The 22,374-nt window shown below is 48.7% G+C and overlaps 1 protein-coding gene across 1 annotated transcript in view; it reads right to left on the reverse strand.

Moving 5' to 3' along the window:
- KCNB1 (potassium voltage-gated channel subfamily B member 1) overlaps positions 1 to 20,975 on the reverse strand; it is a 118,340-nt gene extending 97,365 nt beyond the window's left edge. The window contains exon 1 of the mRNA XM_017888133.1: positions 20,244 to 20,975. Within this exon, the coding sequence (XP_017743622.1) occupies positions 20,244 to 20,810 (567 nt within the window). The 5' untranslated portion in view covers positions 20,811 to 20,975. The remainder of the gene's footprint in view (positions 1 to 20,243) is intronic.
- Between the last annotated feature and the right edge of the window lie 1,399 nt (positions 20,976 to 22,374).

Genomic DNA, 22,374 nt, shown 5'->3' on the forward strand with positions numbered 1-22,374 from the left:
TAAGGGTGGATTTAAACAGAGTTGACAACAGGTTCCAGTGTCTTTGGCAGGGGTGGGGCAGGGGGGCCACACTTTGGTCGCCTTCCTGAGGATCCTGTCACCTTTATCAGCACGACCTGAGTGGATGGGCATCAGACACAGTAAGAGAGAGAGGCCTAAGTATCAGGACTCCACTGGATAAATGGGGGTTTGAGGATCTTCTGAGGTTTGGATTTCTTCAATAACTGCTGCCAGGAAGACGGATGATGAAGGGTTAAGGACACACAGAAGGGATGAGACTCCCAATATAACAAGCAGGGAATAAGACTTCCGACTCCAAACATCAGACTCCAAACACCAGTCTTCTGAATGGGCCTGCCAGAATTCTGATCATGAAGGCTGCTGAAGTGTTCTGACCTTGAACCTCAGAATTCCCACTCCGTACATGAGTTCCAACCTGGGACATCAGCATTCTGACCTTGCCCGCTAGAGTTTTAATTATGAAGAGCAACTCTCTGGCCATGGACTCCTTGGCTCCAATGATGGATTAGAGGATTCTGACCTCGGATGGCAGTCATCCGACCTTGAACTTCACAGTTGTGACCTTGAATGATGTCGCTCCAATACTGGACACAACAGCAGCAATCTTGAGCACCAGAACCCCAATCCTGGGCCCCCTAATCTCTACTGAATCTCTCAATGCCCAAGCTTTCCAGTGTGAAATAGCAGAGCTGACATTACTCCACAGGATACAGAGTTTAATTCTACACAATAAGCTTTCCCACAGGCCCACAGACCCTAGAAATAAGCCAATGCTTCGAGGATGATGATGATGATGATGATGAAAATAACAACACAAATAATACTGCTTTACATCTGTTACACATCAGGCACTTTGCTGTGCACTTCACATGTTTCATTTTATCCGTCCTCTGGGTCACCCCAGGGATCTTATTATTCCCATTTTACAGATTAGGAACCTGAGCCCTCGAGACAGTTCAGTTTGCTGACTTGACATCGAGAGCTTTTTCTAGCCTCTGCAGTAGCTTTTTCTCCCTGCCCTGGTTGGAGATTGGGTGTGGGAAGTTGTAGCTCATTAGCTAATCAATTTACGATTTGCCCGAGAATTTCCCTGACTTGTGTTGGCATCGATCAGGCATGAACTGCCTTGATTTTTGGAGCCAAGTCCCGCCTTGGGGGGATAGTCATTCATTCAACAAAGATTTGCCACCCTAGGTTGTGCTTGATGCCAGAAATAAGAAGAAGGAAGGGGGGATATGATGGTTAATTTTATGTGTGAATCTGACTACGCCATGGGGTGGCCAGACGAAACATTCATTTGTGTGTCTGTGCAGGTGTTTCTGGATGAGATTAGCATTTCAGTCGGTGGACTGAGAAAAGTACCTGGCCCTCCCCAGTGTGAATGGGCATCATCCAAGCCTCTGAGGGCCTAAACAGAACAAAAAGAGGCAGAGGCAGAGGAATTTGCCCCTTTTGCTTCCTGCCTGCCTTCTGAGCTGGGACATGGGTCTTCTCCTGCCCTTCCACTGGGATTTATACCATCGGCTTCTCTGGTTCTCAGGCATTGGGACTCAGACCAAATTACATCACCAGCTTTCTCCTGAATGTTCAGATTGTGGAACTTCTCAGCCTCCTTACTCGTGTGAGCCAACTCCTCAGAATAAATGTCTTACTGGGGAGCTGAGCATGGGGGCTCACACCTGTAACCCAGCTATTCTGGAGGTCAAGGCGGAAGGATTGCTGGAGGTCAGGAGTTCGAGGCTGCAGTGAGCTATAATTGTGCCACAGCATTCCAGCCTGGATGACAGAGCGAGAGCCTGTCTCTCAGATAAATGAATAAACAAATCTCTTAGTGATTCTGTTTCTCTGGAGAACCTTAATTAATACGGGGGACCTATTGCTTCTGTCATCCAAGCTCTGTTCCTTTCCTCCCTTCCAGGTGGGGGCCTCAGAGGCAAGAAATGCCTCCCCCCAACATTTCTAGCCACATGAAGGCTCTATGTTACAGAGGTCAAAGATTAGAGCCCTAAGGGCTGCATATGGCTGCAAACATATTCTATTTGGCCCACTCAAAGTGTTTTTAATTATTTTTTTGAGACAAGAAAACAATGGGGCTTCCTGACATGTGACAATGATGCTATGCTTCACTCAACAAGCAAAAGATACTCTGCTTCACTTTCATTTTAAAATAGAAATTGAGACCATACCGAGATACCTGCTTCTATCTAGTAGAGTAACAAAAAAAAAAATCAGAAAATTCACAACACATGGTGCTGATGAAGTTGCAGGGAAACAGGCACCCTCACAGGGTGGTGGTGGGAGAATAAACTGATACAACCTCTACAAAGTGCAGTTTGGTCACATGGATCAAAATGTAAAATGCACAAATCTGTTATAAAATCTGACTTCCAGAGATTTCTCCCACAGGTATACTCACACACACACACACACACACACACACACACACACACACACACACACAAAGATGTTAAGTGCAAAGACAATCACCACAGTATTGGAGATTTTGTTGTTTTGAGAGAGGGTCTTGCTCTGTCACCCAGGCTGGATTGCCGTGGTATAATCATGGCTTACTGCAGACTCGACCCCTTGGGCTCAAGCAATCCCCCCACCTCAGTCTCCTGAGTAGCTGGGACCACAGGTACATGCCACCACACCTGGCTACTTTTTGTAGAGATGGGGTCTCACTAAGTTGCCCAGGCTGGTCTCAAACTGGGCTCAAGGGATCCTCCCACGTTGGCCTCCGTAAGTGCTGGGATTACAGGCATAAGACACTGCACTTGGGAATGTTTTAATTTTTAAAAATGATTTGCCAACATTGAAAAACTGGGATATCTCCCATGAAAATTAAAATTTCTGGCTAAGCCCAGATCCAGCCTGGAGCTGAATGGCTGCTGCCTTCTCAGGCAGGCTTCTGCTCCAGTTCACCACTAGCCCCCTCCACTCCCTGCCTGAGAAGCGGCTGGCCATGGAATAGGCACATTAGGCTGGGTGTTGACCGGTGTCCTCATTGAACTTGCCCTCCTGCAGTTCTTCCAGAAACTGCTTCACTGGGTGACAAGGGCTATCTAGTTCCGGTAGCCATCAGAGTCTGAGGCCCCAGCTCTTGCCTAGGCAGGGAGGTTAAGGCCTTCTCCTCCCAACCCATAAGGACCTCTGAGTCATTCTGCCCCATGGGCAGGGCCGGCTTCATGGATGTGCAACCTGCACAGTTGCACGGGGCTCTGTGCTCACAAGGGCTCCATGCTTGGTTTGCTACTCTGCTATCACCACCTCAAAATTCTTTCTTACTTTTGAACAAGGGGACTGCATTTTTATATTGTACTGTACCCCATGAATTCTGTAGCTGGCCCTGCCAGTAGGTCACTTGGTAATTAGGGACACCCAGTCCCCCATACACCCTGCCCCCAAGGACTGCTCTCATCCATCTGGAAAACCACCTCTTTGGATCGGTCAATTCTCCCAGGCATGAAGCCAGCAAGGGTCCCAAATTTTTATACAAGAGGTGCTTGGGGACAGTAACCTGGGATGGGGAGGGGAACAAGGGGACTTTCCTTGGGTTGCATTTGCATAGAGCTTTATGTAACATGGAGGACGTTCCATCGAAGAATGGGGGAGTGTGATGGGGCCTGCGGGAGGGGAGGTGGAGGAAGAATCTAACACTTCCTCTCCAACCATTCCTTGGCACAGTCATTGCGTGAAGGGTTTGAGCAGCCAAGGGTATCATCAGGGGCTGGACTAAAGCGAGGTTAGGGGTTGACTCTCTTGAGGAGAGGAAGGAGAGAAGGAAAAACAACTTGATATGAATGAAGTACCTGTGCTCAGTCCAGCACCATGCTGGGCTCTCTGGCACAGATGAGTACACCTGTCTTTCCAGTAGCCTTGCTTGGTAAAGTCGCCACGCCCATTTTCCAGCCAAGGAAACGGAAACTCAGAGAGAAAAAGGGCCTGCCCAGGGTCTCATTGCTCATATGTGGGGATTGTGAACCCAGACTTCCAGAGTTCCAAACCAGCGCTTTTTCCACCTACCCTACCAGGGAGATGGCACATGAGAGGAGGAAAACCACTGGTGCAGAGAAAGGGAAAGATGCCTGCTCCAAGTGGGCATAATCTCAAAATAGACCAGAGAAACATGTTATGATGGGAAGACTATAAACATGCCCAAGTCCAAACTGGCCATTCAAGGTCAGGGAGGGCCTCTCTGAAGAGGTGACCTACGAGCTGAGATCTGAAGAAGAAGAGGCTGGCTGGCACTGCAAGATATGAAGCCAGAGGCCCAGAGAAGTTAAGTGATTCACTCAAGGTCACACAGCTAGCTTGTATCTTCCCTCCCACCCACAAACACCCAATAAGCCCCTCCTCTGCACCAGGCCCTGATGCAACTTCAGAACACAGGTCAGCAAACTTTTTCTATAAAGGTTTAGATAATAAGTGCATTTTAGGCTTTATGGCCATACATCCAAAAGCAGCTGTACATGACAGGTGAATGAATGGGCTTGGCTGTGTTCCATTAAAACTTTATTTACAAAACAGGCAGCCCACCCACCCTGCTTTAGAACACAGAAGTGAGTGAGATACAGTCTTAGACTTTGAGAACATCCTGTTTTACTTGGAGAGATGAAACAAGTTAAGAAGAAAATAGAATACGAGAGAGAGCATACTGAACAGTGCAAGATAGGCGGAATGAAGATCTTACAGAAGAAGGATCACTCCTGTAGCTCAGCAAGACAGACATCAAGTTCAGCCTCCCAGAAAAGTTCACATACACTGAAAGGCTCTCTTTGACCTTGCTCTGTTAGTCTCTGTCAAAACACGTTGTTTCTCTCCTTCCAACATACATATTACACTTAGTGTGATTATTCTTTCATTCAATTTTTAATTTGTGTAATGCATATCTCCCTCCAGTAGGTTATAAACTCTATGATGGTCATGGATTGTTTCTGCCAGTTTATATTTATTCTCCCCACTCATGGTAAGAGGACTTCAATTTTTTGGGGGGAAATCACCTCTTTCCCATTCTCAATCCCATCCCAGCTCCAGCCATTGACATGTGACCCAGACACAGCTATGTGATTGGCTCAGGGCTGGGCCAATGAAAATCAGCCCTGGGATTTTGCTGGGCCTATTGGAAAAGAGACTTGCTTTGCCCCAGGAAGAAAGCCTGGATTTGAGGGAGCCATCTTTCCAGCCCTGTTGGTGCAGCCTGCTGAGAAGCCATGACAAAGAAGAATAGAGCTTAGAGATGTAGGATACCAAGTCCTGATGACATATTTAAGCCCATGGATCCAACCTTGCTGGAAACCTTACCCAACCCAAGACATTTTTTTTAAACATTTTGCTTAAGTCCGTTGGAGCTGCCTTTCTGTCACCTGCAACTAGAAGAATCTTAACAAATAGATACACACGTGCTTCTCAAGCACCCAGCAGGTTGCCTGGCCCACAGTAACATGCACTAAATGTTTATCAGACAAACCACAGGTAGGATTGAAACAGGTCCTCAAAGCATGCACATACTGCCACCTAAACTTAAAAGAACCAGAGAAGCCTAGAAAGGAAGCCACCTTGAAACCGAAAGAACGATCTAGAAACAGGAGGAATGGCTGAGTCAAATTACAGTCACTATTTCAAGGAACAATAAAGGATGTGCAAATGTATTCACTGAAAAGAGATAAAAGAAACTCTATCCATTCACAGAGACAGTGGGAATTCCAGACAAGTGATAACGCAAATGAAAGGCTGGTTCAACCTCATCTTGTCTCCATCTTTCCTTTTACCTCTCATATGCCCCTGACAGGGCAATCATCGGCTGCCTCGGCTGCCTCTTCGGTACAACTGAGTCTACAAAGACTCTAGAGGTGGGGCTGGCCAAGCTCATGGGCTCCAAGAATCACACAAAGCCCAAGAAAGACTCAGGGATGGGCTGTAAGGAGTGATTAGTGACAATTGATGATCTGTTTTTAGAAACTGTTTGGTTCTAGGCCCATTACCTGGTGGATGTAAGTGATGGTGTGGAATTGGCAAGTGCAACATTATTCTCTCAAAGACAGTGTCTGCCTGCCAGCCCATGGTGGGCAGCTGTGGTAGAAACCAGTCTCATTTCAGAGCAAAAATGGAGGAACTGCCAGGTGCAGTGGCTCATACCTGTAATCCTAACATTTTGGGAGGCCAAGGTGGGAGGATCGCTTGAGCCCAAGAGTTTGAGAATGGCCTGGGTAACATAGGAAGACCCTGTCTCTACAAAAAAAAGTACAAAAATTAGCTAGGTGTGGTGGTGGTGCACACTTGTAGTCCCAGCTACTCAAGGGGCTGAGGTGGGAGGATCATTTGAGGCCAGGAGGCCAAGGTTACAGTGAGCCATGATCGTGCCACTGCATTCCGGCCTGGGCAATAGAGCGAGACTTTGTCTCAAAAACAGTCAGGGTGTGAGGGAACACCTCAAGTGTCTAACTTAATTGTGTGTCTCTTCTCTGTAAATGGAAGGCGAAAGGCCACTTCTTTCTGCAGGCAGGTAGAGATAAGAAAGGTGGAAGGAGCGGGGTGTACCTGGGAGACCCTTACCTTTTAAGGAAGACCCCTCTGATCAGTCTTCACAAGATCATGCACATTTGTTAGTAAACAAATGTTTACTAACACCTACCCGCAATGACAATAGTAATAGTGAAATATACCGAACATCTGCTGAGTGCCAGGCACGGCTCAAGTGTTTCATATAGAATTTGCCCAACAACCCTGGTTGTTATGAGGCTTTCCAAATTACGGATCAGGACACTGAAACCTAGAGAAGTCATATAATTCCCCAAAGGGCACACAGCTCAAAAGTGGCTGAGCTGGGATTTGAACCCAGGCAGTCAGCCTGCATAGCCTGCATGTTTAAGCTTCCCTGTCTCTCTGTGGGCCAGGCCTGGCATCCACAGAACAACCCACAAGTGAATCTTCACAATGTTTTGTGCGAGGAAGGTATGAACGTCAGGTTTCCGGTGCACAGAGGAGGGAGCAGTCAGTGCTGCCTGAAGGGAAGTGTAGGTGGTGGTAGGGGGGCGGGGGATGGTTAAAGAAGGCTTCACAGAGGAGGTGGTGGGGAAGCTGGGCCTTGAAGGTGGAAAGAAAGAGGCTGCAGGCAGAGAAGAGGAAGAAATGGGTGCAAGGCAGAGGAACAGCTTGGGCAAGAGGGTGACCAGCGCTGAGGAAGACTGGAGTATTTGGGGAATGCAGAAAGGTTAGTGTGGTGATCACAGAAGGTGTCTGAAGAAGGGACGGAGAGGAGATGAAGGTGGAGAGTTGGGCTGGGATGCTGAAAGCAAGGCTAAGAAGCGTGGACTATCCTGGGGCAGTGGGAACTATGGAAGTTTTGGGAAGGGGATGATGAAGTTGAGCAGACTGCATTTGAGAAAGATGGCTCTGGCTGCTCTGCAGAGGTTGAACTGGATGGGAAAGGCTGGAAGCATGGAGCCTATTTCGGGGCTTAGAGGCTCCCAGGAAGGGTCAGAGTTCAGCAGTGACCCACAAGGTCGCACCTCTGATCTCACCTCCTTCTACTCCTCTGCGTGCGGCACACTGCTCCAACCACATTGACACCTGAATGTTCCCTGAGTGCCCCAGGCATGTTCCTGTCCCAGGGCCTTAGCACTGCTTTTCTCTCCACCGAGAGCACTCTTCCCCCACATGCCCACATGCCTGTCTCCCTCCGTTTCTGCAGGTCTTTGCTTACCTGGCACCTTCTCCTTTCCTGACCAGCCTGGTTAAGCCCCAGCACTCCCCTTCTTCCCTGCAGAACTTTCTCCACAGTGCCATCCAAAATATTATATCAGGCCAGGCACGGTGGCTCACGCCTGTAATCCCAGCATTTTGGGAGGCCGAGGTGGGTGGATCACTTGAGGTCAGGAGTTTGAGACCAGCCTGGCCAACATGGTGAAACCCCATCTCTATTAAAAATACAAAAAATTAGCTGGGCGTGGTGGCAGGTGCCTGTAATCCCAGCTACCTGGGAGGCTGGTGCAGGGGAATTGCTTGAACCTGGGAGGCAGAGGTTGCAGTGAGCCGAGATTGAGCCACTGCACTCCAGCCTGGGTGACAGAGCAAGGCTCTGTCTCAAAAAGAAAAAAAAAAAAATTACATAATTATCTGATCTTGTCATTTCATCCATAAACACTTCAGTATGTGTATCTAAAAGATAAAGATTTTAAAACATAGTCGTAATAGCTTTATCACATCTCAAAACAGAGCATTCATTCCTCAGTAACATCAAATATTCAGTTAGCGTTCATCTTTCTTTCCCTGATGGTCTTACAGTCTCATGATTTCTTTTTCATGGTTGTTTTGGTCCAATGAGTATCTATGTTTATTTTTTAATGGTCTTGCTCCTTCTCCTACTGGAATATCAGTGTCACGAGAGCTGGGATCTTTGTTTTGATCTCTACTATGTTTCCCAGCACCCAGCACAGTGCTTGGCACATAGTAGGTGCTCAATAAATTCCACTGAATGAATATACACAACCAGTCATGATAATAAAAGCTTGTTATTGACCTGTTGGGCATTATGTATCTGTTATTGTTATTTGCCATAATTATCGAATCCTTACAATCTCCTTATGAGGTACATGCTGTGATTAGGTCCATTTTACAGATGAGGAAATAGCCACGTGACCCAAGGACTCACAGCTAAAAAAAAAGGCTAGGGCTTAAGACCTATTGCACAGCCTGAGGGTCTGTGACCACTGGTGGATGCAGGGGCGTTGTGGCTTCCCAGGAGCTGTCTCCACACCTTATATCCAGAGTCCAGCCACTTTCCACCGAACTTCCCTGCCACCACCCTGTTCTGGGCTGTCATCTTTCTTCTCTTGCCTGGAATAATGCAATATCCTCCTGGCAGCGGCTCATCCCTTCTTTCTCTAATGCCCATTCTCCACTGCTAAACATCCTCCAATGCACAGGACAGCCCCACAGCAAAGAATTCTCCATCCCCAAAGGGGATGAGACATTGAGGTTGAGAAACTGGGCTGTGGTTGAAAAACCAGACACATTCTTCATCCAGAGCCTGGCAGAAGCAGCTGAGAGTCAGACTTCTAGCAATGTGTTAGTAATAAGAGTGAAAGTCCCAAAGTTTGTAAACAAATTCCTTTTTCATCAATTATTATTTTCAGTTATCTCTGGGATAACATCATTCATTCATTTATTCAACGCATGTATTTCATGCCTGCTCTATGGCAGGCACTGAAGACACAACAGTGGACAAAGCACACAAAATCCCTGCCCTTTGAAGCTTACATCAAAGTGGGAAAGAGAGAAAGGAATCATGTAATTAGGTAATTACATGTCAGGTTGAGACAAATAAAGCAGCCATGGGGAATGAACAGTGCTATTTTATATGTGGTGGTCAAGGATGGCCTTGCTGAGATGACATTTGAGCTGAGACTTGAACATGTGAGGGGTGAGTCTTGTGGCATCGGCAGGAAGACCGTACCAGGCAGAAGGGATGGACAGTAAGTGCAAAGGCCCTGAGGTGGGAGGGTGCCTAGAACAGCAAGGAGGCCACTTTGTGTGCAACGGAGTGATGGAGAGGGAGAGTGGTAGGGAAGGAGGCTGTAAGGGTGCTGGGAAAAGGGGAAAGATGCCAGATCATGGGCCTTGTAAGTGGGACTGAGGAGTTGGGCTTTTTCTCTGAGTGAGGCAGGAGCCATAGAAGGGTTTTGAGCAGGGGCGTACATTGCTGTGTATGGAAACGAGACTGGGGATGGGAGGCTGGAGGCAGCAGATGGGACTGGAGGCTCCTGCAATGGTCCAGGAGGGAGAGGATAGGATCAGGAAGGCAGCAGTGGGGTGGCAAGAAGTGGCCACGACCTGGACACATGTCACTCACACTTGGATCTCACTCTCTCACTTGCATTCTGCCAAGCTGTCCTGAGTGGAAGAGGAAGGGATGAGCCATGCTGGGTGTGTCAGAGATTGCCCCTTATTCCGGCAACAATGATAACAGCAGCTGCCCCAGATGGCGACTCCCTCTGTTCCCAGCACTGCACGTGGTGCTCCACAGCTTAGCACCTCTGATCCCCGCCATCCCATGTTGTCTTTTGTGGCTGGGGTTCCTGGCTGTGTGCAGAATCACCCAGGGCAACAAACGGTGTGGGGAAGTTGGGGATACCCCAGGCAATTGAATGAAATTGGTTCCTTATCTTACACATCACATGCAAAGACCTAAAAGTAAGACCTGCAACTATCAAACTCTCAGAAAAACTTAGGGGAAAAGCTTTATGATTTCCCCCTATTGCCAAGGATTCCTTGAATATAATACCAAAACACAGGCAACGAAAGAAAAACAGACAACTCGGTCTTCAACAAAACAAAAAACGTCTGTGTATTGAAGCACACAATCAATAGGGTGCAAAGACAACCTATGGAGTGGGAGAAAATATATGCAAATCGTATATCTTTTTAAGGATTAATATCCAGAATATACAAAGAATCCTTACAACTCAATAACAACAACAAAAATCTCAATTTTAAAAGAGGCAAAGTACTTGAGTAGACATTTCTCCAAAGAAAATATAGCAATCCCCCCTTATCAGCAATATCACTTTCCAAGGTTTCAGTTACCTGCAGTCAGCTGTGGTCCAAAAATATTACATACAATAAGATATTTTGAGAAAGAGAGACCACTTTCACATAACTTTTATTATAGTATTTTGTTGTAATTTTTCTATTTTATTATTAGTTTTTCTTGTTGATCTCTTACCGTGCCTAATTTATAAACTAAACTTTACCATAGGTATGTATGTGTAGGAAAAAACAGAGAATATATAGGGTTCGGTACTATCTGAGGTTTAGGCATCCTGATAAGGGGGTGTTAGTGTATACAAATGGCCGAAAAATACATGAAAAGATGCTCAGTATCACTAATCATCAGGGAAATGCAAACCAAGACTGCAATGAGATACCACCTCATGCCCATTTGGATAGCTACTAAAAAAAAAAGTAAATAAATAGCAAGCATTGACAAGGATGTTGATATACTGGCTATTTGTCCCCTCCAAATCTCATGTTGAAATGTGATCCCCAATGTTGGAAGAAGGGCCTGCCTAGTGGGAGGCCTTTTGGTCATGGGGGCGGATCCCTCACAGATGGCTTAATGCCCTCCCTGCGGTAATGAGTTCATGTGAGATCCGCTTGTTTAAAAAGGCCTGGCTTCTCTCTTGCTCCCTCTCTCTTCGTGTGACACGCGGGCTCCCCATTTGCCTTCTGCACGACTGTAAGCTTCTTGAGGCCCTATCAGAAGCAGATGCCAGCACTATGCTTCTGGTACAGTCTGCAGAACTGTGAGACAAAATAAAACTCTCTTCTTTATAAATTACCCAGCTTCAGGTTTTTCTCTATAGCAATGCAAAATGGACTAATACGGATAGGAAGAAATTGGAACTCTTGTACACCATTGGTGGGAATGTAAAATGGTACAGCCACTATGAAAAACAGTGCAGCAGTTCTTCAAAAACTTCAAAATAGAATTATTATATGATTCAGCAATTTCACTTCTGGGTATATACCCAAAAGAATTTTTAAAAATTCTAGTCGGTCGCTGCTTATCCATACCGAGAAGAATTGAAAGCATGAACTCTAAGAGATACCTGTACCCCATGTGAATAGCAGCGTTATTCACAATAACCAAGAGGTTGAAGCAACCACGTGTCTGTCGATGGATGAATGGAGAAACAATATCTAGTCTATACATAAATGGAAAATTATTCAGTCTTTAAAAGGAAGGAAATTCTGACAAATTACAACATGGATGAAGCTGGATGACATTATGATAAGTGAAATAAGCCCGTCACAAAAGGACAAATACTGTATGATTCCACTCATATGAGGCACCTAGAACAGTTGAGTTCAAAGGGACAGAAAGTAGAAGGGGGGTTGCCAGGGCCTAGGAGGTGGGCCCAAGAGACAGCATTTAATGGGCACAGAGTTTCAGTTTTGCAAAATGAAAAAGTTCTGGAGATTGTTCGGACAACAATGTGAATATATTTTCTGAACTATACATTTAAAAATGGTTAAGATGGCAAATTTCATATTACATGTATTTTAACAGAACTAAAAAGAAACCATTTGGGGGTGAGTTTCAATTGTGGGGCCTAGGCATGAGTATTTTGCAAAGCCCAGGTGATCCTCATGTGCAGCCAGCATGGAGAAGCGCTACTCTGTGAGGTGTGCCCCAGGTATTATCCCCACCTCCCAGTATCAGAGAGGGGGCTTTGGGGGCTCATACAGCCAGGTAGCAGAGGAGGTGGAATTTGAACAGAGGCCTGTACCCGGGTCCACAGAAGTGTGTCTCACATGGCAACATTATGTCTTATTTGTTATTTATGTCATCAGAGAAAACATTTAAGGAGCATTGGCACCCTGGATATTAACATAAGAATTCTAGCTGCTACCCCGCCCACTCCCAATACGGGGGCTGAGAGATTCCTCCCATCTCTGGCCCCAGCTAGTCATGCTCACTCCTGCAGGAGACACCAAAATCAAGATAATTTCACCTCTGGGAGAAGGTAGGACCTTATGCATTTAGTTTATCTATTAAAATAATGCTTAATGCTAAATCTATGCTTCCCATAGTTCCATCCAGGAGCCTTTGGGGGTAAAGTCATCCTAGATCCAGAGCTAGGAACACCCTCAAGTCATAGGGCAATTCTGGACAAATCTCTCACCCCTCAGCACTGCCCCAGCGTGAGAAGGGAACGCTGGGATCTTGCTTCTCACTTTCTGAAGGTCAGTCATACAACACAGAGATCAAAGTCGTGGGCTGGGGAGTCAGAGAGTCCTGGGTGGGATCTGTCCCAGCCTTCCATTCACTGTGTGACCGTGGGCCAGATACTTCCCCTCTCTGAGCCTCAGTTTCCACGGCTGTAAGATGAGGATAGCTATCCCTCCCTTACGGGGGGGCTGTGAAAATCAGATGTGATGGGGCATTTAATGCCCTTTGCACTGTGCCAGGGACGCACATTGTAAGCACTCAGTGTTAGCTGTTGCTGCTACCGCTGTGGTTTTCATTTTATCTAGGTGACGGAGATGAGGCTGACTGTGCTCTGCCAGACCTTGAATTTCTTCTTTTACGACAACCCCCAAAAGAGGTTGTCTCTATCGGAGGGGGGGTTGTCTATAATACAGCACCAGGTCATTCTGAATAAATAATGTGTCCCACAGAGCTTTGGTTGGTTTCCACAGAACCAGATCCTAAGACAAGATTCTGAATACAAGTGGCTTATGTGATAAGTGATCCCAGAAAACTCTGGAAGGGGAGAGGGAACCTGAGACAGGGACAGGAAAGAGGTCAAACAGGGTCTGTTATCAAGCAAGTAATTGCTGTGAGCAACTGGAGCTGCTCTGGGGACCGGTGTAGAACACACACCTCTGAGTTACACCCCCAGCCAGGGGAGAAGCACATACACACCTTCCCCATCAGCCAGCAGGTGAGTATCCCACTAGTTCCTGCTGGGGTGTTAGTGCCCTGCCTTTACTGGACTCCAGTGGCCAGAGAAAGCCTCTAACTTTACAATGAGCAGGTATCATTTTATAAGAGCAATTTTTTGAAAAGGAGCTTATTCATCTTGCAGAATTGTCAGGAGGATTACATGAGAGGACAGTTAAAAAAAAAAAAAATCCCAACAGTTATTGAGGGCTTTCCACATACCAGGCCCTAGTCTAAGTGCTTTGCATACATTAACACATGTAACTCAATCCAATGAGGCAGGCACAGTGATTGCCCCAAAACTGCTGTTGGCTGAAGAAACCAGGGCACAGAGGGCTGCAATGGTTGACCCCAAATCACATGGTTAGTGAGTAGAGGAGCCAAACTCTGAACTGGGGCAATCCAGCGCTAAGGTCAAGCGCTTCCCACCCTGATGATGTTATCAAGTAAGGGAAGTACACAAAGTGCTGGGTGTGGAGTTGGTGCCTAATGCATGCTTCTTCTCTTGCAGTTAGTTAAGCTTTGGCCAACCTGCTCATCTGACCAGCCCTTTTTCTTCCTAGCATTTCACATTCACACAGCAAGTCGGTGAAAGATCAGGGGCCATGCCCAGGCCTTTCTGGCCCCGCCACCAGTACCCACTGAGGCTCAGGGATCTTTCTGTTACTCCAGGATGTTTGACCAGGATCATTTCTTAGCAGCTGGTCTCTCAGGGGCTTTGAAAGGCTATGATGGGCTGTGTGATCCTCAGCAGGTCACTGGAGCATCCTGGGTCTCTGGGTTTCTTTATCCTGTGGGGATGTGGGATTTCTCAGGCACAGCTTCAACACTAATCACGCACTATCATCCTTCATCCTTCAGGCAACCCTGTGGAGTAGGTTTTATTATCACCCTCACTTACAGATTAGGAAATGGAAGCGATGAGAGGTGAAGCAAATTGGCCAAAGTCCACAGCTAGGACAAGGCTGGGCTTGGATTCAAAGCCACAATCCCACAATCAGAATTCAGAATTGCTGGCATATTATCTGCCAGGATAAAAACAGGCATCTGGGTTGACCAAGCTGGGGCCAGCAGGAGCCTAAGCCGATGACTCATCACACTGAAGGGGCCCCATGGATTCTGAGTTGGTTCCCGCATTGCTTTTGATGATAATACACAGATCCTTGTGGCTCAGTCAAGGAAGCTGGAACCTCATTACACTAGAGACATGTAGCTGGAGCAGAGGAATTCCATGATAACACTAATCATTGTTGCTGCCACTTACTGAATGCTTCCCATGAGTTGGGCGCTGGGCTGGGCTCTTTGCATTAGGGGCATCTCCTAACAGCCCTTCGTGGTTGCCTCTGTTACAATTCTCATTTCCTAGATAAGGAAAATGACACTCAGAGCAGGAAAGGGGCTTGCCTAAGGTCATATTCATGGTAAGCAAAGGAGACAAGAAATCAACCTTATCTATTGGACTTCAGAGCTGATTCTTAATCAAGTCTGTGATGGGAAAAATATTGACCACTGTTCCTAAATAAAGGCCACTCTAAGCTGGGCATGATAGCTCTCACCTTTAATCCCAGTGCTTTGGGAGGCTTAGATGGGAGGATTGCTTGAGCCCAGGAGTTTGAGACCAGCCAGGGCAATGTAGCAAAACCCTGTCTCCACAAAAAAAAAATTTTTAATATAGCCAGGAGTGATGGTGTGCACCTGTAGTCCCAGCTACTCAGGAGGCTGAGGCAGGAGGATCACTTGAGCCCAGGAGTTTGAGGTTACAGTGAGCTCTGACTGCACCACTGCACTCCAGCCTGGGTGACAGAGTGAGAGCCTGTCTCTGAAAAAAGTTTAAAAATTAAAAATAAATAAATAAAGGCCACTCCCACTTTTGAATACAATACTTCACGCTTATAAAGTACTTTCCATTTACAAATTACATTCACATCTAAAATCTCATTGAATCATCAAAAGAGCCCTGAAAGGGAGCTATGACTATTATCACCATTGGGCAGATGAATTCACTGAACCTCAGAGAGCTAAAATGATCCACCCAAGGTCCAGGATTTAGAAACACAGGCTTGGGAACCAGACGAACTTGGGTTCAAACCTTGGCTCTACCATTTTCATTCCTTTGACAAATATTCACTGAGAACGTAGCTGTGTGGGCTCAGGCAAGTAACTTCACCTCTCAGAGCCTCCATTTCCTCTCCTGTAAAAGTCTTCATACCACTCATCAAATCCATTCCCTCTCTCATCTGAAAATGCCAGACACTTGCTTTCTCAGGTCCCCCCATAGCTAGAGCATGAGCATGTGACCTGTTCTGGCCAACGGGAAGAAGTCTGCTAGGGTGCTCCTGGGAAAGGGTTTCCTCTCAGAAAAAAAAAAGAAAGTGGGCCAGGCGCTGTGGCTGACACCTGTAATCCCAGCTCTATGGGAGGCCAAGGCGGGCAGATCACCTGAGGTCAGACATTTGAGACCAGCCTGGCCAACATGGTGAAACTCTGTCTCTACTAAAAATCGAAAAATTAGCTGGGCATGGTGGTACATGCCTGTAATCCCAGTTACTTGGCAGGAGGCTGAGGCAGATGAATTGCTTGAACCCAGGAGGCGGAGGTTGCAGTGAGCCGCGATCATGCCACTGCACTCCAGCCTGGGTGACAGAGCAAGACTCCATTTCAAAAAAAAAAAGAAAGAAAGAAAGTGGAGCATAGGAGAAAATGTCTGTCTTCATGGGTTAAACATCACTGAATCTATGTCTGAGGGTTGGAACTGGGCCGCCATCTTGTGATATGAAGCATCAAACATGAGGACCAAGCCACTTGAAGGGGCTGGGGAGCAGAGGAGCAGAGAGATGAAAAGAATCTAGAATGCTGGTGGCATCATTGAGCCATTTACTCAACCTAAAACCAAATGCCTTGGAACTTCATATTGTATTCAATGATACATCTTCCTCCTTATTGAAGCTGCTTAGAGTTTTCTATTCTGCTACTTGCAGCCCAAAGCATCCCTAACTGGCATACTACTGGTTGTATTGTTGGAGGAATTTCAATGAGATAGCAGATATAAAGCACCACTAATCAGTGCTGGGCACAACAAACATCAGCTACTCTGGAAATTAGGAAGTTATCTCAGGGTTTTAACACTGAGACTATCCCAGGGATCACAGACATGCCTGGGCTGGCAAATCAGTTCTCTGTCTCTCTTGCTGAGAAAAGCCTGTCAAGTTTTCTGAGAAAGCCAAAGCCCCGTGGTAGCCCCAGCACCGCAACCCTGTCACACCAATGGTGCTGACTCCATCTTCTAAACAAGAATCAATCACACTGCCTTTTGCCTAATGGGTTTTGATTTTCACTCCCATGATGGCAAAGCCTAGGGCCTGTGCTTTGGTTTGTCTCCGAGTTGCCAGAACATCCCATCAATTATTAACAGCGTCAGCTCAGTCTCCCTGGCACTGCTGCTATCAGAAGGAAAGGGTTTGCAGCAACTCAGCCCACCCAGCCCTAGAAAAAAGACTCTTTTCCTTATCATTTATAACAACAATCCCCACCTACTATGTGCTAGGCTCTGAGCAAAATTTTGACAAATGTGATTTAATGAAGACCCTGTAAGGTAAGCCTTTTATCTCCATTTTATAGGTGGAAGGTTGGGACTTGGAAAGTTGGAGAAATTACCTAAAGCTAAAAACTATGGAAGTGGGGAGCGGCACAGAACCAGATACATCCTTGCTCTTCAGCATATGAGATACGGACACTTTTGTATCTTAAAATCACCTAGAAATGATCCTCCATTTGGTCCTGTCACTCTGTGAGTTCTAAGAAATTTCCACAGGCTTTGCTTGTTTTGACAAGCAAGGCATCCAAGCTGGGGGGATGGGTGGGGATGGGTGGGCAAGGTGCAGATGACTGAAAGGAGGCCAGAGGTACAGGGACCTGGGTTGCAGGTGGGCAGTGAGAAGGGGTGACAGGTTCCCAAACCCCGAGACACAGTGACTGACTGCTTGCTTCATTCATTCATTCATTCATTCATTCATTCATTCATTCATTCCACATGCTTCTCAGTGCCAGGCACCATCATGGGTGCTGGGAATCAAGCAGTGAATCAATTCATGGTACTCCCATTCTTGTGGGTGTGAAACAGAGAAACACAAAGAAGCAAATATAATTTCAGATGGCGTTTAAGGCCTCTGCAGGAAAGACGTTGCATGATGCAACAGAGAGTGAGGGGAGGGAAACTGTTTATAACAGCGATCAAGGAAGGTCTATCTAAGGAGGGGAAATATGAGCAGAGACCTGTTCAAATGAGGAAGGGGGAGAAGGGGCTGGCCGAGGGGGAATCTGGGGAAGAGCATTCCAGGCAGCCGAAACAGCAAGTGCAATGGTCCTGAGGTCAGATAAACCCTGGACTGTTTATGGAACAGTAAGGCCAGTGGGGCTGGAGCCGAGTGAACCAGAGGAGATCAAAAGAGATGAGCTTAGAGAGGTCGTGGGGGGCAGATTCTGCCCAGGCCTTATATGCCAGGATGAGAAGTCTGGATTTTATTTTGAGTGTGATGGGAAACTTCTGGAGGATTTTAAGCAGATGAATAATGTGATCCAATTTACATTTTGAAAAGCTCACTTTGGCTGCTATGTGGGGAATGGATTGCAGGGGCAAAAGTGGAAGCCGGGAGACTGGGGAGGAGGCTGCGGCACTTGATCATTATGGAAAGAACACTCGGTTTGGATTTCTGGCTACTCCTGTCTGCCTGTGGCAAGTTACTTAACCTCTTTCAGCCTCACTGTTTGTGAAAGGTGGGATAATAACAGAGCTGTGTTGTTACACTCCATACACAGTAGGTGTTTGATCATTGGCAGCCAGGATTTCTATTCTGAGGGCCAGTGAGCCTGCCTGCCTCCCGATTTCAGCTCTGGCTGCAGAAAATCCTAGATGGTCCATCTGCCAGGAATGTGAGCCGGCAGCCCCAGACTGGGATCATGGAGAGGTCACGAGGCTGTCCCTGCTAGCGGATTAACCCAAGGGAGAGGAGAGGTTCTTTATTCCCAAACAGCACCTCTTGCAAGCCTCAGCGCTCAGGTCTTGCTGCCAGACCAAAACATGGCCCTGTGACTGCTTCTTCTCTGGGAGGGCAAATCATCCAGTTCCCTGTACCTTGTTCTCATGTCTTAGGGACAGGACAGGGAGGGAGAGTCATGTTTGGGCCTAAATGGGATGTGGAGTGGGAGAACCTGTGTCATGCCTGGAAATAGCAAAATAAGTCTGTTGATCCTAAGCTGATTAAGGGTGAGTGACTCTGTCTTAGGAGGAGGCATTTTGGACACAAAATCGGGGGTGGATTATGAAGAGAGACAGGCCACAGCCTCAGAGGAGGAAGCCAGGCCCAGGAACCTCTACATCCTTGTTAGGGCCAACAGGGAAATGAAAAAAACATGTGGGGGCTCCCTCCACCCTCTTACCAGCAACCCCTTCTCCATCCACTTTCAGGGGCCTCTCCTTGGGTGGCCAGATCTGGAGGAAGGACCCCACGGAGTCTCCCTTCAGACTGGGACCTGCAGGTGGGCCTTCAGTGAGAACTGAGCCAGAGACCCCACAATGAAAGGCTGGGCTGGACAGGAGCCAGCCCTAGCTAGTAAGATATGGCTGGATGTTTAGGTTTCCTCCTCTCCTCTTTCTTTTGCCACAAATCTATATACCTGAGTCCTTTTTTTAGGCCCCACACTCAGTTACATTCTCTCCATGTTTCCCAACTTGGCCTTGCTGGATTTCAACATCATCTATCTTTTCTGGGTTCTCCATGAACCTCACACAACCTCTTTTACAGGCTTGGACACACTGTTTGGTCATTTGTTCCCAGCACCCAGCACTTCAGGCACATGAAGACAGGCCCCATCTCTCCCAGGCAACCTGGAATCCCAGCCTGACATGGAGAAGTTGCTAATCAACCAATGCCCTCCAGCCCTGCCTTGGCTCCCACCCCAAGCCTTCCTCAGTCCCCTACAGCCCCTGCCATTACCCAGCAGCACCAAAGACTCTCTGGCCCACTCTTTGTGTTCAAACTCATTCCTGCCTCCTCCTCCTCCTCCTTTATTTTTCACATTGCCTCATTTTTCTCTCCTATTTTGAAATTTACATCTTGTTCCAAGAGCCGAAGCATCTTTACAAGCTGCACCAACCATTCTTGAAATAAACTCACCAAATAAATAACCAGGGGGTGACCCCTCACCCACAAGCATCCACAACCAACTGCATGTCTCATGTGGGTTCACACCCACCCCTCTGGGTCCCTTCTTACTTATGTTTAAACTACCTGACAGTATCTCAATGTCCTGTAAGCATGTCTGTAAGCTGCTTTTATTCCCTTCCTGGGGCAGAGTGAGGTTATAAATGTGGAGATATTAAAATCACAGGGTGACTCAATCCAGCCTAGGTCTGGGACTTCACAGGGAACCAAACCCTACTCCACCCCAACAAGCCTCTGTTGTCTCTCTGTGCTCTCTCTCTTATTCGTTAGTGTCCATCTTCTTGCTGTGGCTTTTTATGGGTCCCTGTAAAACCTTCTCTCCAACAAAGTAGGGGTACAATGTCTTGGATAATAAAAAGATGGAGTGACCAGTGCCACATGGGAAAAGTCTGAGGGGGTTGGTCCTCACCTCTGGGGACTCAGTCCTAGCCCCTCCCCATCACTAATCTTCATCTTTGGGAACTAAGCCAGAGTCCTCCAGCAGTGGTCCTCAATATGGGGATGCAGGCAGATCCCCCCCGAGCCCAGCAGCCCCCAGATCCCTGACTCACCTTGGCAGCCACCGAGGAATTGGGCTTCTCCAGTAGATCCCAGAGTTTTTTCCTCTTCTCTGCACAGCACGTGTTATCGAACTCCTCGCCTTCCCGCTCCCGCAGAGTCTCGGCCTCACGCTTGAGCTCCTCGTTCATCTGCTCTTTCTTCTGGTGGTAGCGGGCCTGGCAGCAGGACTCCAGGTAGATCTCGTCGATGCCCCAGTAGTCGAGCTCTTGGCTGAAGCTGAGCGCGCACATCTCCTCCATCATGTGCAGTCGCCCAGTGCGGTAGAAGTTGAGGATGGAGGTGAAGGCGCCCGGGTGGCGGTCAAAGAAGTACTCGTTGTCGTCGAGGCTGTAGTCGTCGCACACCTCGAGCAGCGAGTCGTGCGTGTTGCAGTCGCGGAGCTTGCCCAGCCGCGTGCGGGGCAGGCGGTCCAGGGTACGCCAGAGCACCTCGTGCGCCAGCCCCCCGACGTTGAGGCGGACCCGCCGAGAGCACGCCTTGCTGCGCACGATCTCCATGGGCTCGGGCGGCAGCGAGCTGGTGGAGCGGGAGCCATGCTTCGTCATGCCCGCCGGCATCGCTGATCCGGCCGCCCCCGCCCCCCCTGCCCCCCCAGGCCGCTGTCAGTCGACGGCAAGGCCCGCTGCTGCGGGGGAGGGGGGCAGGGAGCGCTGTGGGCTGCTGGGGTGCAGGGGCCGCGCGGGCGCGCGTCACGGCCGTCTTCTCACCTCCATCCCGACGGCTGCGAGGCAGAAAGTGAAAGCAGACGCGGGTCAGCAAACGGGGAGCTAGGCATGCTGTCCCACCGCCCCCCACCTCTCCACCAGGCTACCAGCCGGCCTTGACCTTCTCCGCGCTTAAGCAGCTCAGTGGGGTAGGACGGATGGGCGCTGTCCCTCCAGCCGGTGCTGAAGTCTGCCCCACCCCATGGACGGAGGGAGGGGCTGCCCCTCGGGGCGGGGAGAGGGCCCCAAGAGATGCCCCTGGAGCCCGGGAGGCCCCACCCCCGGCTTCTGCGGCCCAGGCGCGACCCAGCCGCCCGGGGCGCTGTCCGCCCCTTAGGGTGCTGAAACTCGCTTCTTTATGGGTCTCCCGATCGAGTCCCGAACCTGGCCCCACCATGGGGAGAGAGGGGGAGCTGCATGAAAACTTTCTTTCTTTCTTTCTTCTTCTTCTTTCTTTTTTTCTTTTTCTTTTCTTTCTTTCTTTCTTTTTTTTTTTTTTAACGAGTTCTCTTCTTTTCCTTCCCCTGCTCGAGATAATCAAGATTTTGGGGGGTGGGGAATGGCAGCGGGCTTTTTTCTAAATCTTAAAAGATTTGGGGGAATTCCGGGGGTTCCAGGTGCCCACCTGTCCGAGGTCACAACAGACGGAGTGTGCACAACAGCCCCTCTGTCCTGGAGCGACCCCTCTTCCCAAACATCAGAGCATCTCCTGAGGTCGCTCCAGCGACGAGGTGAGCCGCGAGGAGGAAAAGCCCGCTCTCGCCTCTCCCTCTGCGCCCCCAACCCTACCGCAGGAGGGGCGGGCAGAGTCCTCGGGATCCGCCTGCTCCGTCCGCCCCTCGCTCCTTCCCCGCCCCCTTCTCCTCCTCCTCCTCCTCCTCTTCCTCCTCTTCCTCCTCCTCCTCCTCCTCCTCCTCCGCCTTCTCCTCCTCCTCCTCCTTGTTCCTCTCCTGCGATGGCTTTTTATAACTCCGGGTTCTGCGCCTTTCCCCGGGTTTGGAAGGGAAGGGGTGGGGGAGGTGGGAGGCGGGGAAATGAGCTAAATTTTCTGGCCTTTTCAAAACGTGCCATCCTCCTACCGCGCACTGGTGATTTCGGGGGGTTTCCGTGAGCACCCCCTGCATGTAGGGCTCACGCCTTAGCCCCAGAAAAGGGATCGCGCGCCCCCCAGGCCCCAGCCCTTGCCTGCCTCCCACCCCGCTCCCCTCCAGCCTGGAGCTACGGAGCCGGAGCAGACCAACAGGCCGAGCTGCGGCAGGCAAGCCCCCTGCCCGTGTCCCCATGCACCCCCACGGAAGGCCGTACTCCCCAACACTCACCCCAGGGCGGCCGCCTCCTGGGGCCAGGGACCGCGCATCGTCCCGGCCGCCCGGGCGCCCCGCCCGTGGGCAGCGGCGGTCCCGGGGCCGGGCTGGGC

This window comes from Rhinopithecus bieti, unplaced genomic scaffold, assembly GCF_001698545.2.
Source record: "Rhinopithecus bieti isolate Rb0 unplaced genomic scaffold, ASM169854v2 scaffold_15834, whole genome shotgun sequence".
Classification (NCBI taxonomy): Eukaryota; Metazoa; Chordata; class Mammalia; order Primates; family Cercopithecidae; genus Rhinopithecus; species Rhinopithecus bieti.